The following is a 16181-nucleotide window of genomic DNA, read 5'->3' on the forward strand; positions in this document are numbered from 1 at the left end:
AACACTCAAGACAGATTGTTATTAAGATGCAGTTAGTGGGGAAAACATACATGCATTTGTGATTGCCTCTGGTAAACATGTTGAAATGAAGATTCATTCAATTGCTTAAAACAATGGGCATGCAGGTCCGAAATGCAAATGGCCTCCACCAGCCGATGTGCTTTCTTCAGTCGGAATGCTTTGTCTTCTTCAGCCCCAGTGATGGACTTTGTCAGTGGCAGATGCAAAGCAGCCATATCTGGGGCTACATAATAGGATTCCCTTGTCTGCATTGTATTTTCTCTGAAAAGTGAATTAGGATATCTCTTTTCGTCACAAAGTGAAATAATGTATCCAACGGATGCATTTAAAACCCTTTAACCACTTTGTGCTGCACTCATAATTGGATTTTAACAGCAGGTTCCTTCAAACATGCAGCCATCACCATCTCCAATATTGGATTTTTCATATACTTCTACTCATGAAGCCCTGTGTTTTTTTATTTCCCTTGCTGTTGAAATGACATGGATTTTAATCAGCCAATGCACAAAATGTCTGACTGCACTGGAGTCATTAAACCTGCGTGCATCTCTGCAGACACATGCACACATTCTACTGACTAGCCTATTAGGGAGATGGAAGATTATGGCCTAAATGAAGCCATTAGTTACGCAAACCTAATGATCATCTTATTTTCATGTATAATTCTGATCCATTTCCCTCGCTCAAGGCAAATATTTCTTCCCTCAAATGATTTTGCTGGAACTGAGCAAAAACAACAGCAGCATCAACAACAAAAACAACATCAGGAGCCTTAATGAAAGCAGCGGAGGCACAGGCACTCAGGCGATTGCATCCATTACCCCTCTCTACTATATGGACCCCTTCTTAGGGATTACCCCTGGTTCCAGAGAGGTTGATTATTAGATGCTCGCAAAGGTTTCGTTTGAATCGCCCCAGTTAAACGAGAAATTGCAGGCTGAGGAGAGAGGCTAATAACAGTTATTAACCCCGTGCGGGCGGCGGTATAAAAGAGCGCCACAATAACGAGGTGCACCACCAAGGTTTGAGGCGCAGCGCAGCTAGCACACCCCCGAGGAGAAGCTAACTTATTAAAATAATGAATTAGCCGACCAGATTACTGCAGCCTGCGGCAAAGGCAATTATCCCCCTCCAAATCCCTGGACAGGGCTCCCTAGCGCCACCATAAAACAAGTGCTCAGAAAGCAGGAGCCCTCCGCTCCACACAAATGAATAGGCTGTTAATTAGGATCTCTCCCGCTGCGGGTAGCCTTCCCACCGCCATAACAGAAACCACTTCCACAACAGGGAGGAGGGGAGGGAGGAATGGAGGGGGAGACTAAATGAGTATATGATAGCAAAAGATAGTGAAATATGGAAAGAGTGAGAGGGAGTGAGAAAAAGTGAGACTGCAAAGAGTTTAAATGTGGGGAAAAAACGGATTGAATGACAACACAAGAGCTGGAAAGATTAGCAGACACACAGAGTTAGTGGCAGTGAGCTCTGTGTGAGGCCTCATCGGAAACGAGCTCGGAGCATTCAGTCCCTGCCCAGTGCTGCACGAGCTGCTAAACACTTGTACTCGGTCAGGTCCTGAGAGTTGATATGGCCACAGGGTCAGCGCCCTTCATCAGTAACTAATCTGCTGCGTTCAGTAGGTCTCACAAACCCAAACTTAATAGTTGACATTCAATTTCTAATATTAGAGTAAAACTCTTCCTTGTGAAGCATAGGGGTTGTCAGTCCAGAGTTGGTCAAGGATGGAAGTGAAGTAGGCCAATGGCCACCCTGAAAAAAAAAGCCCCCATACTGTACACCATGACATATATACAGCCCCTAATGGTTATAAATACTAAAGAATCACATGGTTGACATCATGAACCAAATCTGGCCACCTTCTTCTGTCACCTTCCAACTCCACATTAGTAGAAATTACAAAGTTTTGAAGGCTGGACTCACCTTGTCCTGCATAGCTCGACTCACATATAGCAGCACAGTCAAAGTGGAAACTGTGCCAAAGGGATCACTGCTGCACACATTGTAGTTCAGCCACACATTTAGTTTTATTCCTTCGTGCACTTCAGTTGTAAAGTCAGTGTGCAAGAGTCATTTATAGACTCAGGCTTGATCAGAATTCAGTTTTTCACCACGGGTCCAGACAAAGGTGTAGTCTATATTCAGAGGGGGGGTGTTAGCCCTGGCACCTCAAAGTAAGAAGGTTAACGGTTGGAATCCCAGCTTGGCTTCCACAGTCAGAAGACATTCAGATTGGGTTTCGGTTGATCAGAGTGTGAGTGTCTATAGGTGTGAATGTGACTGGGAATGCCCTGTGATACACTGGTGTACCACGCCTCTTGCCCAATGTCAGATGGGATTGGCTCCAATCCGCAACACCCAAAGGATAACTGGTGTAGATAATGGTTGGATGGATGTTAATTCAATCCCCAGATAGCATACGGATGGGAATATGAGCCTAAAGTGGCCCACTTGTAAAATTACAAATGTGGCCCAAATATCCCAAAACAAATGTGGGCATTTTTTGGCAAACATGCGATGCTCTGGAATTGGGATGTGAACTTAAAATAGTCCATGTGGTAAATGGTGAAAATGGCGCAAATATCACAAAACCGATACGGCCCACTTTTGGCACCTTTGGTTGACATGCAGTATTGCTATGGTGGCCCAGATCTGGCAAACAGGAGCGGACCGCACAAGTGCCGTTATTCCATTTGGTATGTGGACTGGATGTGGGCCAATTCTGGGCCAAAACAATTATGCTATATTGCTCCGAAAAAACTATTAACTCCCTTTGGATTTTTTATGTTTTCAAGCAGTTTAGTAGGAAAGAACATTGGGTTGTTATATAAATATGATCTTCCATGTCAGTTCCTGGGCATATTCCACCACCAGCTTTATTCAGAAAACTCTGCTGTATTTACACTACAGTGAGGTGAGTTGGTATTTCCAGCATGTATGTTTACAGTTCAAAACTGAAACATTATGTATTAATGGTTTGCAAAGCATACTCTTTATAGAGTGACTGGCTCCCAAGAGGACGATTTTATAGTCACACAGATATGCAGGGCACGAAACAAGACATTATGCCGGTGTACTGTATGAATATGCCTGCAAGCATTGACATGAATGCAATTTCATGTAATTTGAATGCCTTTCATGAGGCAAGGACTCTTTTGAACTGTCTTAAAAAGCTCATCCACCACGGTAGCTGCCAGTGGCCCTGGGTACAGAGGAGTCATGTCGACAGGCCCAATTAATGATGGGGCGTCTGAGAGTGAATGAATGAGGAGCTTTGAGAGGATTCCTCCACCTTAAATCCCCCTGTGCTGCTGCTCCCAGACTGCCTGTGAAGAACAATCAAACGGCAGCAACCCCCTCCTATTTATCACTTTAAGACATTAGCCAGACATGGGCCTGAATATTAACCAGCTCCTTTTCCAGGAGAGTTCCACACCAAAGGCTGCGTGTGGCAACATACATTTTTAATCACAGGGGAAAACGAGGCCTCTCAATCGCTCTCATCTATTACTGTGTGCTTAACGCTGCTCTTTTTTTTTTTCTTTCTCCGGGGCTCTCAAAACAGGAAACAAGCTATCATCGCTGTTGCTCTCTCCTTGTCGTTTCAGCTTAATTTTTAAAAATATATTAAACATTTATTAAACCTGCATTGATCAGAATTGTATACCCAGTTTCATTTAGAGGTATCTTGATGGATCACAGTGCATCCTTATCTGCGTCAAATTGTTTGTAAAGCGTAATCTAAGTCTGTCGGGGGCTATCTCGACCATGTTGACAGAGTTCATTTCAATGGGTTGACTGTGTGTCTTCCTGTGTAGGACAACCGGGCTGAGGCAGCGGAGCGTGAGCCGAGCTTCCACAGCTTAATTGGAGTCATGTTCTCCAGAGCCTGGAGCTGCTCCTCTCCCTGCTCTGGCCTCTCTGCTGCTGGGCCTGTGGTGGGAGCAGGAAGGGTAGGGCGCGGGTGCCAGGCAAGCGGGGAGATGATCTGCTCACCCCATCCTCTCCCTCTGGGCCCCTCCCACTGTGACACATGGCACCCTGGTAACAAGGTCACTCCACTGCTGTGGCACCACAGGGGTATGGCTGGCCTTATTATCAGGAGAGAAGACATTATTAAGAGGAATCTAAAGGAGAGTCTGATTTCCAATCACATTTATTCACGCAAGACGACAAGGTTCTCCATATCCAGGAGCGTTCTTCCTAAGTTTGTTAAGGGTAAAAATTCAATTTAAAGACATTAGATATGCAAATGGATACTATGAGAAAACCTTAAACATATTTTACCCCTTGATAAAATCATAATGGATCATAAAAGTATGTCTGTGTAAGAACAGTGCATTTTTCACATTTGGTTGCCGTATAATAAAATCTTTTTTAATCATTATTCACTCTATACTCGATATCCCATGATCGCAAAACTAAAACACAATATTAGAAATTCTCAATTGAAGCCTTGTGTCTTCTGAGTTTGACACGACAAGCGTTGCACATCTGGTTTTGTCGATTTTCTGTCAGTCTTCTCTGCAGATCCTCTCATGACTCTCTCAGGTTGGTTGGAGTCCGTCCCTGGACAGACATTTCCAGGTCCCTCCAGAGCTGTCCAATTGAGTTCAAGTTAGTGTTCTGGCTGGGTCACTTGAGGACACTGAGTTAAACTACTCCTGCACTGATTGGCTGTGAGCTTATGGTCACTTTCCTGTTCATCATTGAACCTTCAACTCAGTCTCAGTCTGAGGGTCTGTGGACCAGGTTTTCATCAAGGCTATCTCCAGACATGCCGCTCAGAATGGAGACCTTGGTTTCACTAGTCCAGAGAATCTTGTTTCTCACAGTTTATTGCTTTCATGTGCTTTCATGTGTCTTTCACTGAATAGAGATATCTGACCACTATGCCTTGAAGCCCAGATCGGTGTAGTGATGGTTGTCCTTCTGGAAAGCTGCCTGCAGAGATGCACTGAAGTCCAGACATTTTCCTGGACTTTTCTGGAGGGGTTGTATGTGAGTCCAGAACCATGTGAATCAGGCATTTTTCTGAAATTTTCCTGCCAGCCCTAAAAACCCATATGAGAATGCAGTAGGTAACTGTCCTGAAATTCACAGGGAGCCAGTTGGCGTGTTGATTTCTAATGCAAAACTGAAAGAAAAAAAAACAAAGAATACAAATGAAAAAGAGGAGCCATACATGCAGAAGATGCAGACGAAGATGTCGACTTATAAAGACAAAAATATTCAGGAGCCTTTCAAGAACCGACGCCAATGTCGATGTGCTGTAAACAAAAACACATATTCCTCTAGAAATGTTCCTGTTGTCGTGAACGGGGAGAATCTCCTGCTGCTTTCTTCATACGTGAAAGGCAAACTCTGGAAAATATTCTAACCCAATTTTCTGGGCATTTTCCTGACTTCCTGTCTGAAAGCAGCTGAAGTTTTCCCATCCACACACATCATCTCTGAGGCTAAGCCGGAGTCACCATCTGGTTTTTGCTCACCCCAAGCATAATGCAGACATGACATTTGGATTATGTATGTATTGTGTGATTTTAATAACATAACATCCTTGTTAAAGAACTAATGCCCAATAAGCACAATACTGCAGATCTCTTCAAAGCGTGAATGATTGTTCTATAAAGGCTGTTTTACGGTTAGAAGAGAAGTAATGCACTTTGCCTCGTGGTTAACAACTTAAAAAGCCTTATTAGCAGATTTTCTTCCATGGTCTATTCTTCATTTGTTTAGGTAATCACTTATTATTCACTCTTTAGTGAGGAAATTACAGAAAGCGGTTAAATGAGGTACACCATGCATGGGCTGGCACTGCTCTGCCACCATTTATCAATCTCAATCTCCCTCAGTGGGAGAAAGTGAAAACTGAGGAAAGTCATTTTGTGCCCAATGAAAGTTTTCCTCAGGAAATTTTTCCTTCCATTAAGAATCAAATTAAGCACTGGACCAGTGCTTTTCAAAATGCCCACCCCCTCAAAACACACACACATGCACACACACACACACACACGTCTAATTTGTGATTTATTATGTTGCTGATGTGGAAGGAACATTGGTGTGCTGTTGAGTGAGAAGTGGTTTATCCACTCTACACTTTGTACAGTAGTCTGACTGTGTGTGTGTGTGCATGCGTGTGTGTGTGTCACAGAGGGGGGGTTAAGCAGCGCATGCAACCATCATTCACTGCTGTGGGTCAGCCGTGACACGTGACAGCAGGTGACCAGTGTCAGACAGGAAAGGTCACCGGCCTGCAGTCTGCTTGGCTCTCCCAGTTTACACAGATTAAAGAGTCCTGCAGACAACCAGGCTCAAATTTGACTCTAAGAGACAGATTATGTTCTTCTCATGCCGTTAGGGAACTGTTGTGGGCCGAGCAGAGATATTTGGACCGGCTGAATGCGCAAGCTCACTTAGCTGGGTTTCGCCTGATGTGTTTTCTCGGTCCAGCTCTCCTCTGTCTGTGTTTCACCGTCTTCACTGTCCCCTTTTCTCCAGAACTTAGCCAGCGTTTTTCTCCCTGGCTCACGGGTCTGTATGGACCCTGATGACAGTGAAGTCTGGAGGCAATGGTTTTGAACATCTTTCAATGCTGGCCACTCCCTGTGGGATGCCTGTGACTTGAAGGCACCACCTTATTTGTCTAATGTGCGGTGATGCACATTTGACATTCACCTGTGCATGCTTGTGTGTGTGTTTGTCTGTGTGTGTGTGTGTGTTTGCGTGGACCTTATTTTTGTGTTCACAGGTCCATTAGTGAAATAGATTAAATGCATTGTTCCTTTTTCATCTGTGCATCGCCTCAGGGGTGTTTTTTCCTTGATTGCATTACAATCACAGTAAGCATTTCCTCATTAGTGGTGAGCATGTTTTAATTTCTTATTTTAGCCTGGGAATTTCACACATTCACATGCATGAATTGGTGTGAGCACAAGTCGTATGACCACAGTTCTTTTTTTAAAATCATTTTAGGTCAAATGTTTTGTTTTAATTTTTTAAAGGGAGGATAAAATCTGCCGGATGAAGATTAGCTATGAAGTTTAACGTGGGAAAACCTTTATACCAACCCCTCTATTGTGGGGAAAAAAGGGCATTGATAGGAAAGCAGATAGAGCTGATCAATAAGAAGTGCAGTTTTCTCCCTAGGCCTTCTTTCATATCTCTCTCTTGTTTGTGTTTTGAAGGGGTCGGGGGTTGGGTCTGGTAAAAGTGGTGGCGTGGGCGGGCTTCTGCCCCTTTATCAATCAGGATTTTAATTACACACGTCTAGGGCGACAGCTAGATTAGAAACCAATCGACGCTATCGGCCACAAAATCTAATTACTGTTTATTGACAGATAAGGGCAGGCCCCCTTCACTTTTCCAAATAAGATAAACCTCCCCCCTCGTACACAATGAAGAGCAGCTCATACTGTCCATGAAAGACTCTATGATAAGTAAACCCCCGTCAGAGAATTCCTCCATGCTTATGGAGAGACGTTAGCTCTATGGACTTCTCTGTTGACACAGGATCAGAGCGAGGGGGCCAAATGGGACCCCCCTTTTAAACTGTATAAGCTCTGTAATAGTAGAAGCAGTGGTGGATCTAGGAATCTGAATCAGGGGCCATAAAGGGGCCACAATTTACACAGGGTCCAATTATATGTCAAACATCCATACATAATTCCTGATTCAGTGAGGTGGACATTTAAGTAATTCCTTCAAAAAAGCTTGGACAGTAAAAAGCTTTAAATACATTCTCATATTTATTATTAGTATTGTTGGTAAGTGATTAGTTTATTTAAAAAAAAAAGAGGATTGACAGGATGTGGGCACTTCAAGGGCCAATCAGATTTCAGCTGGGGCCAATGCCCCCCTGGCCCCACCCCTTGATCTGCCCTTGCGTAGAAGCTTTTTGTTAATACAGCCAATCAGACCTGATATTTATTCAACACTTATTGCAGAAATTGTAGCGCTTGTCTCTGTAACCTTTAACCTCCTGTTTCATAAACTCTAGTTACTCCTTTTCTGGTTAGTAACCCATAAATAAGCAGGGTTTTAATGATGAGTAATGAGTGACCCTTGACCCCACACAGGTGATACATCCCCTCTTTTGTTGACACCTCTCCCCAGAGGACGCTCCATCCTCTCCGTGCTCAACGTCTTCCTCTCTCCCGCCTAAGAACCCCCCCCCGCCACACGCTCACCCTCGCCCGACGCCATCCACCGCTTTGCAGCCTCCGTCACCGTGCAATGCACTTTGCCTTTAAAGCCGAGAATCTGCCTCAGGTAAATATGGAGTAAATGATTGGATTATTGTTCTTTCATTTGGCTGTGTAGTAATGGCTGGATTATAAACATTGCAGAGTATAGATTTCCTGTCAGATCCTATGAATCAGACATCCTTATCTCATTTCCAGACTGCCGCTCCACCCAGCGCTGCCATCTCCCAGCCAGGGAGTCTGTGAGAGCGTGTGGAAGCCATGGACGTGTGTATACACACACACACACACACAAACACACACACACAAACATAAACAGACAGACAACAAGACAAGCACTCACAGTTCCACACACACACACACACACACACACACACACACACATAGATGTAGAGAGAGAGAGAGAGAGAGAGAGAGACAGAGGGACTGTTGTCACCCAGCATAGCACAGGCACTCCAAAGTCCATTCGAAGATTTCAAAAACCACTTAGGCCCCCTGTCCATATTTGTTAAGCAAGTAAATCTAAGGGCCACGGTGCACTGAATTCAAAGAGAGAGGAGAGACAGCAAAGTAGAGAGCATGAGAGAGACGGAGAGGGGGAAAGGGAGAAAGATGTCTCCTAAATGAAATTTCGGTGAGGGTGGGATGGAGGGCGGTTGACAGCAGGTGGAGGGAGAGGGGCCTCAGACCCTCTGATCGGGTTTGAATCGTGCAAAGAAAAATGTTTGGGTTTGAATTATGCAGCATTTGTGAGCAGGACTGGAGATTGATGCCTGATTCCTCTGATGCCGGGACGTCATATATCAGTGGTTGTGTTTGATATGTTTCCTGTTTTTTACTCTCCCGCTCCACTCTCTCTCTGCCTCTTCACTAAATTTCTTTTCACTGGATTACCAGCATTGTAATTGGGTTAGGGACCAGCAACCGCTGCACAGACATGCTTTTGTGGGGAATCCATCAAAACTCGCTGCACAAACTGTGGAAAGTCATGAAAACAACACACGCTAAACTGGTATTAGGGACCATGTTTACCCGTATGTAATTTATTCTTAAATTAAAAACACACACATGTGAATCAGAGTTTGAGGTTTTTATTATTTCTGAATGAAAAGTGCTTGAGCTTGATGGTTCCAGCCCGGTGCACAGGTCATTTCACCATCAAAGTAGTAAGGCAAGAGAAATCTGCTCTTATAAGCCACAGCGTTGTCGGCCATTATCATAATTTATGTGATGGTGACATTCAGAAAACCATAAGACATCTGAGAGGGATCATCAGTGGATTTCAATATTCAAATGTAGGAAGGTGTTTTTGTGGCTCATACATGCACTGACAGTGAATTACCTCCACCAAGGACGTTATGTTTGCCTGTTACTGAGCAGATTACATAAAAACTACTGGAAGGAATTACTACTTGGTGGAAGGATGTGTTATGGGTCAGGGAAGAACCCATTAAATGTTGGTGGGGATCGGGATCACAGGTGAATCCAGGATTTTTGTTCCACTTTTTGAACCATGCTTTTTTCAACATTTTCCTTGACTGTAATTGATATTTAAAAAAAAAGAAAACCAGGCATATTTAGAGAACCGATATCTATGAGTGTGTGAAATTTGGTGCAGCTTGATTGACTTTAAGGGGACTGTAGGGCCTTGGTGGAGGTGTGTGCTCTACCCAGTGCCCTTTATAGTTTTCAGATCTGTTGGAACTAGAGTATCGACTAATCAACAATTTTAGTTGATAGTTTTTCTGCCGGCTATTTTCTTGATTAGCTGACTCATCGTTTTGTGAAAATAGTGAAAAATGTCTTATAATTTCCAAACCAGCATTGTTCAAATTGCTTGTTTTATCTGATCAACAGCCGGATATTTGGTTTACGATGATTAAAAAAAAAAAAACTTAGAAGCAACAACTCAGGAATATTTTGCACTTTTCCTTAATCAGAAGTGCATAAAGTAAAAAAACGTAAGTGTAGAATCTGAAACAAAGTTGTACGTCTCCATAAATCCACTCTCCTGCTTATTAGCAATCATAGTTCCAGGCTATATCTCAGTGACATTGCACATTAGAGCCTTCCATCTCATGGCTCCCACGTTTACGAGAGGATTGTTTATGTTAGCCAATAAAAATTCACAGGTGAATTCTTAAACCTGGGCGATATTCTCCTTCACGTCACAGTCTGGATAATCTTCCTGTGGGCTGCTGGGAGCCGCTCGCTGGTAGTTAATACACCTAACAGAGGGAACTGAACAGCACCGCTGTTGTCATTCCTTCGTGCAGAAGCACTGTGCCATTACATTTATAGATTTTCCCTCTGATGGGATAATTTGGTCTTTATATCTCCCACAAATGAAGTGATCCTCGGTGCTCCTCGCGCAGCTCAAAGTGCAGGTCCCGTTCTCAAATACAGTTAATTGCATTCGAAAAGAATCAATGATACTTTCACGGTGACAATATCATTCTTTTAATGTCACTTAATTTCCTCAGTGAAATGATTACATCAATAGCCTGGAACCCATTTCTATCTTTCAGCATGAATTAATCTATTAAGGACAATAATTACACGTTTGTAATGGATAGGGTTTTTTTTTTTGTGCTCACAAGTAAATGCAGCTGAGTCTCCATTGTGCGGCCGACTGCTGCTGGCACTGTCCTGACTGTCATTCATTCAGTTTATGAATTACACTATCACCCGGGGAAATAAATAAATAAAAGGTGCCTGTGCTGCAGCTCCTTGGTGGCCTTGTTGTGAGAGAGCCCTCCCTCTAGTGGAGGTGATAGAGCTGGTTGCTGCTGTCAGCTCTGCCTCTCAGCTGAGGCAGGGCAGGCAGAGATGGAACATTGAATGTGTGGAAGATAAACTCTTATGAGACAGAGCAGAACTAAATATACATATATATCAACAACTTAATTGTGTTCAACCTGCTACTGCTGGGAAAATGTGAATTTAAATGTTACATGTTGATGTGGAGATGTGATTTTCTTTTGCCATGACACTGACAAAATAGGGCCAGGATATCCCCAGGGGTCATGCATGAGGAGGGGACCACCAACAAGTGTGATTAGCATGTATAACAGGCATCGATCATGCTTCACTCTAACATGGTGACTGCATCCACAGGATGATTTCCACATGAACTGAAAAGCAGATCCGGTGGAGTTGGTGAAGTTTGTGAACTCCTGTGTTACGTGATACAGTGATCTGTGCTGCAGACGCGACGCTGCCCATTGTCCTGTTATTTATTCATCAACAGTGGAAACCAGGCGACTGCTGCAGGAGTTCAGCCCTTTAGTTTGTCTCCAACACTCACCTCTCACACAGGAACACGTTCCCAGCTGACGGACGCATCCAGAGGCAAAGTAAACCGCATTCAGAGCCTCTAATGGAGCTCAATAGACTTGTGTAGGAAATAAAGGACATGCAGCTTGAACTGATATCGAGAGTTTCCTCTTTGGAGTTCCTTTATTAGCCTGACAGAAAATAATAAAGTCGAAAAATTACCAAAAAATTATTTACGCACGAAATTCGATGTTATTTTATAATTCATTGAAGTCATAACAAGCCAAAGTTGTTTTTTGTATCAGGCTTCTATTCACTCCCCTCTTCGAATCACTCTTGACCCCGCTCACCCGGGTCCTGCAGCCGGTGGAGGTGTTTGCTTTACGCACAGGGCGCGCGCCGGAGGAGGAGTTGACAGTGGGGCTGCGGGTGTGTGACAGTGGAGCGGCGCGCTCAGACGCACAGAGACGCACCAGGAACACCACTGACACCACTGACACCACCGACAGCACCACCACCAAGTCCACCACCAGCAGCAGCAGCCACAACCTGGAGACACCACCGCCTCACACCGCTGTGCTCAGCCGGGGATGTGACATGACTTGTCCGAGTGAGTACACCACGCATCCATCATCACCCCCTCACACGCTCCACGCACATTTTACATGTTGTCGCTGTTTTTAAACGAAGCTTTTACGCACCTGTAGCTGTACTTTAATATTGCGTACATGTGCACGCGGTTCAGCTCCGACCGAGGCATGTGCGATTGTGCACGCGGACGTGCAACTCTGTACATCTTCCTGTGGGAATAGTGACTGAATTACGTGATCGATCTGACCATTACTGTTTGCATGAAAAGGTTAAATGTGGCCCACGGAGTTTTAAGGCCCGCGTCTGTTTATTCTCAGAGAAATTCTCAGGTTGAAGTAAATATTAAAAGTGTAAATGTGAAGATGCTGTGTGAGGAGCTCGCTCAAATTCTCTCAGGCCAAACATGTTTACATCCTCAGACCTCAGTTACATTCAGGATAAAATCATTCAAAGCACTATTATCTTCATTAAAACATCAGTAATCTGAGGTTTCCTGTCGCTCAGCTGCCTCAGAATTAGTTAAACTTCATCTTCATGTAAATCCTGGTTGGTGTGTGTCTTTAGTTTCACCAGTCTCACATATAAACAATGTTCAAATCTCTGCAGGTGGTATCCGCTTGTAGCTACTTTACTTTTAAAGTGACTATTTTCTTCTATTTTATAAAGTCAATTCACTATTTCAAGTTTTCTAATTGCACCACAGGACATTTAAACACACGCATGCACGTGCAGTGTGAATAAAATGCAGATACATTTAAAGCCACAAAACCAGAAATGTCAAATCATTAAAACAACCTAAAAGTGATAATTAACGTGTGACAGTAAAGCTGGATCAACACAGACTTTTTCTTTCTGGTCGTCATGTTGCACTAACTTTGTCACGCCACGTGTGATCGAGTGTTGGCCCAGCGCAGCCCTATTCTTTATTTGTATCAGATCACTTCCTGTCAAATCAACTGTCACACGCCGTGATTTTTTTTTTTCTTTTCATAACTGAGCTGATAAGGAACAACGATAACAGCAGCAGCAGCAGCAGCAGCAGCAGTGTGGTCTTTCATAGCTCACAAACATCTACATGGTGTGTGTCAGAGGAAATCCTGCACGGGGGAGGCCGAAGGAAAGAATATGCAGAAATGTGATTTATCAAGTGCGAGCAGTTATCAACATGGAGGGACGTGTAGAGGAGAGATACTGCAGGTGTCATGAGAGAGTATCACCTCTTTTAGGTGTGTTGCTGCATTGTTGGATCAGCTGTTACTATGACTAGATGACACGATTCACAGTAAATAAGGGATTATTTAATTGAAGTATTGAAATATTTTAAAAAGTTTGGGTTCTTATAACTCCAATAAATAGCTTTGAATTTGAATTAGTATTTATACTGACGTTTACTCATATTTGTAATCGAGAACAATATAAAGTACGGCGTATACATATTTTTTCTTCTTTCCATTTGCTCCACCTTCTGCGCAGTGTTGATTTGAAGTCTGAGAGCCGGGCTTGATAGTTGATTTAACTCCTCTTTAAGGAATTAACCTGACAGGTGTTTGAGTCAGATTCTCATTTATTTAGTCGTTTGTTTTTGCCTGAGAAAAGAGAGCAGATGCTGTGTGATCTGTGCCACAGTGGAGGCACTATTGCTGCACATCAATAGGCCTGTGATGATCAATAGGGATTGCGTGATGTTTTTGCATTGATTATAGAAACGTGAGCCCATGAATGGAACCGGATTCCTCTCCGGGGGTTATACAGTTCCTGTTCAGCAGAGAAAACTGGAGAGCAGCACAGCGACATATATAACACACCGGGCTTTTTTTTCCCTTCTCCTTGCATTACTCTGCTGGTAGACCTCAACTCCTCCTCACTCACTCATGTTTTTTAGCCAAGTGGCTGATGAGGACGGTTGTCAGGCACCTCGTGAGTTTCTGAGAAGTGGGCAAGCCGCTGTTCCCCCACCGCTCGACTCAGCCAAGTGTCGGCCATTGTCGGGCCGCTGGTTTCTCCAGTAAGATGCCATGGTAAGCTCCGCTCTTATAATGTGGGGATACAGTAACACGGAGACCCTCACTGACTGTGAAATGGTATCTGCATTCTCGGCATTCTTACTGGGCTTGATCAACAGTGAAACACAGGCGCTTCTAAAGCCGGGGTTAGAGGAAGACAGGGCTGGATTTTCCGCTGCTTTAGAGGCATGATGGGCTTCCAGAATTTGAGTTATGGCTTGAGATCATCTCTCACAGGTGGTGAAAGGTTCACAATGGTCCCTCACATGTAGCACGCGCAAATGGAGCTAGTGACACAGCTCAATAAATACATTTACTGTCCTCGATGCTCTGAAAGCTATTGGTTTTCTTCTCTCTTTTTTTTTTTCCTGAAAGTGAAGTGCTGCAGATGAGTGCTTGCAGGAGAGGCTGGTGTCGGATTTTACTTTATGACGTGTTTTTATAACAGCACAGGAAACATTTTGCTATCTTTAAATACATATTGTGGAGTTTTTTTCCCCTCTTTTTAAAAATCTTTATTGTCAAGTTGTGGGATGTCAGCTGCTTGGTGAAGTTCTCTGCTGTTATTTGTGTGAAGTAAAATTGCTTTGGATTTCCACAGGCTTTAATACAAACAGCATATTAATGCAAGTTTACAAAGAAAGATGTGACTGAGTGCATTTCTTTCTAAAATAAAAAAAATACAATGTCCCTCACAAGTAGACACAGAGAAAATATTTATTTAACTTTCTTATTATTTTACAAAAGCTGGCATTGACAGATTCCCAATGATAATCTTTGTTTAAATTAGAGTTTAAATATTTTTTGCATCCACAATTGTACATTTGATTTTTATTTAATTGAGATGTGAAACTTTGTGTGCTCACTCTTCTCCCAGCTGCATCGCTGCATGTTGTTCATGTGATAGGTTGTTTTGTCTGTGTGTGTTAGCCGTGTGTCTGTGTGTGTGTGCGCGTGCGTGCGTGCGTGTTTTTGTGCGTTGCATGTTTGGATCCCTCCTCCCTGGTGCTCCGCCGGCCCCTCTGTCGCTTTAAGTCCTGCCCCTCGGAGCCAGCCAACAGCAGCTGTTCCATATTCATCAAGCCCTTGAGTCTTAAAGAGCCCCATCCCGACCATGGAAAGAGTCATTCTTCTCGCTCGCACTCTCATGCTCTCTCCATCTTAGCGCTCATCCCGCTGCCTGCCTGCCTGCCTGCCTGCCTGCCTGCGCTGCTCTCTCTCTCTCTCTTTCTCTCTCTCTCGCTCTCTCTCCCTCTCACCCCCCTTTACCTCTCTGTCTATCTGTCCCTCCCCCCTCTTCACTCTCTCCCTCTCTCCCTCCGTCATACACACGCATTCACTTACAGACACTCAGACACACACTTTTTCCTCTCTTACCCACGCATATATACATAAACACACACGCTCACACACATGCTTACGCACACGCGCGCCCACTCAATCCATCAGACTCCAGCATACCTGTGCAGGCTGGGGGGGTGCGGTGCCGGAGGGGCTGTTGGGCAGCGTTCTTGTCTCTGAGGGTGCTCTGCTGTCATTTGGGAGAAGAAGCCGGTCTCAATTGTTTTCTCTTTCCTCTTCCTCTCATTCCTGGAATGCTAAAACTGGACTGATGGACATTTCAGAACTTTGTCTTCCAGACCCTCTCAGCTATCATAACCAGTAGGTGCAACTCCTTTTCCTTCCTTCACTCCTCATTTTAACCGCTCTGTTGCAATGTACTTTTGTTCCTTCTTCTTCTTCCCCGTCTTTCCTCTTCTCTTCTCTTAATCCCTTTTTTAATCCTCACCTGCTCCTCTTATTCTTGTTTTGTGTTCCTTGAACCCTACCAGTCTAGTCACTTAACTTTTCCCCGTCTTAGCAGTGTGTACTTTTCTTTTTCTGTCTTCCTCGTTCATTCACCCTCTCACTTTCTTAAACTTTCTCCTGATCATTGTTTTAAGGGCTTTTGAATCATGTAGGTCTTTAACAGTACAGAGCAACAGGGCAGGTGCTACTGTGAGTGTGTGTGTGTGTGTGTGTGTGTAGGTTTATTTTGTGAATCCATCATGTACGCCAGTCTTTACAAATC

General features: G+C 43.8%; 1 protein-coding gene across 6 annotated transcripts in view; it reads left to right on the top strand.

Moving 5' to 3' along the window:
• The first annotated feature begins 11970 nt into the window (after window positions 1-11970).
• Window positions 11971-16181, top strand: part of esrrb (estrogen-related receptor beta) — a 47587-nt gene continuing 43376 nt past the window's right edge. For 2 of the 6 annotated variants that reach the window (XM_034576872.1, XM_034576876.1), the window contains exons 1-2: window positions 11971-12126; window positions 15736-15772. In XM_034576872.1, the coding sequence (XP_034432763.1) occupies window positions 12114-12126; window positions 15736-15772 (50 nt within the window). In that variant the 5' untranslated portion in view covers window positions 11971-12113. Of the gene's footprint in view, window positions 12127-15241; window positions 15773-16181 lie in introns of those variants that run through there. The other 4 variants (XM_034576877.1, XM_034576878.1, XM_034576873.1 and 1 more) reach the window with 2 other exon arrangements.

Source organism: Hippoglossus hippoglossus, chromosome 22 (assembly GCF_009819705.1).
Source record: "Hippoglossus hippoglossus isolate fHipHip1 chromosome 22, fHipHip1.pri, whole genome shotgun sequence".
NCBI lineage: Eukaryota > Metazoa > Chordata > Actinopteri > Pleuronectiformes > Pleuronectidae > Hippoglossus > Hippoglossus hippoglossus.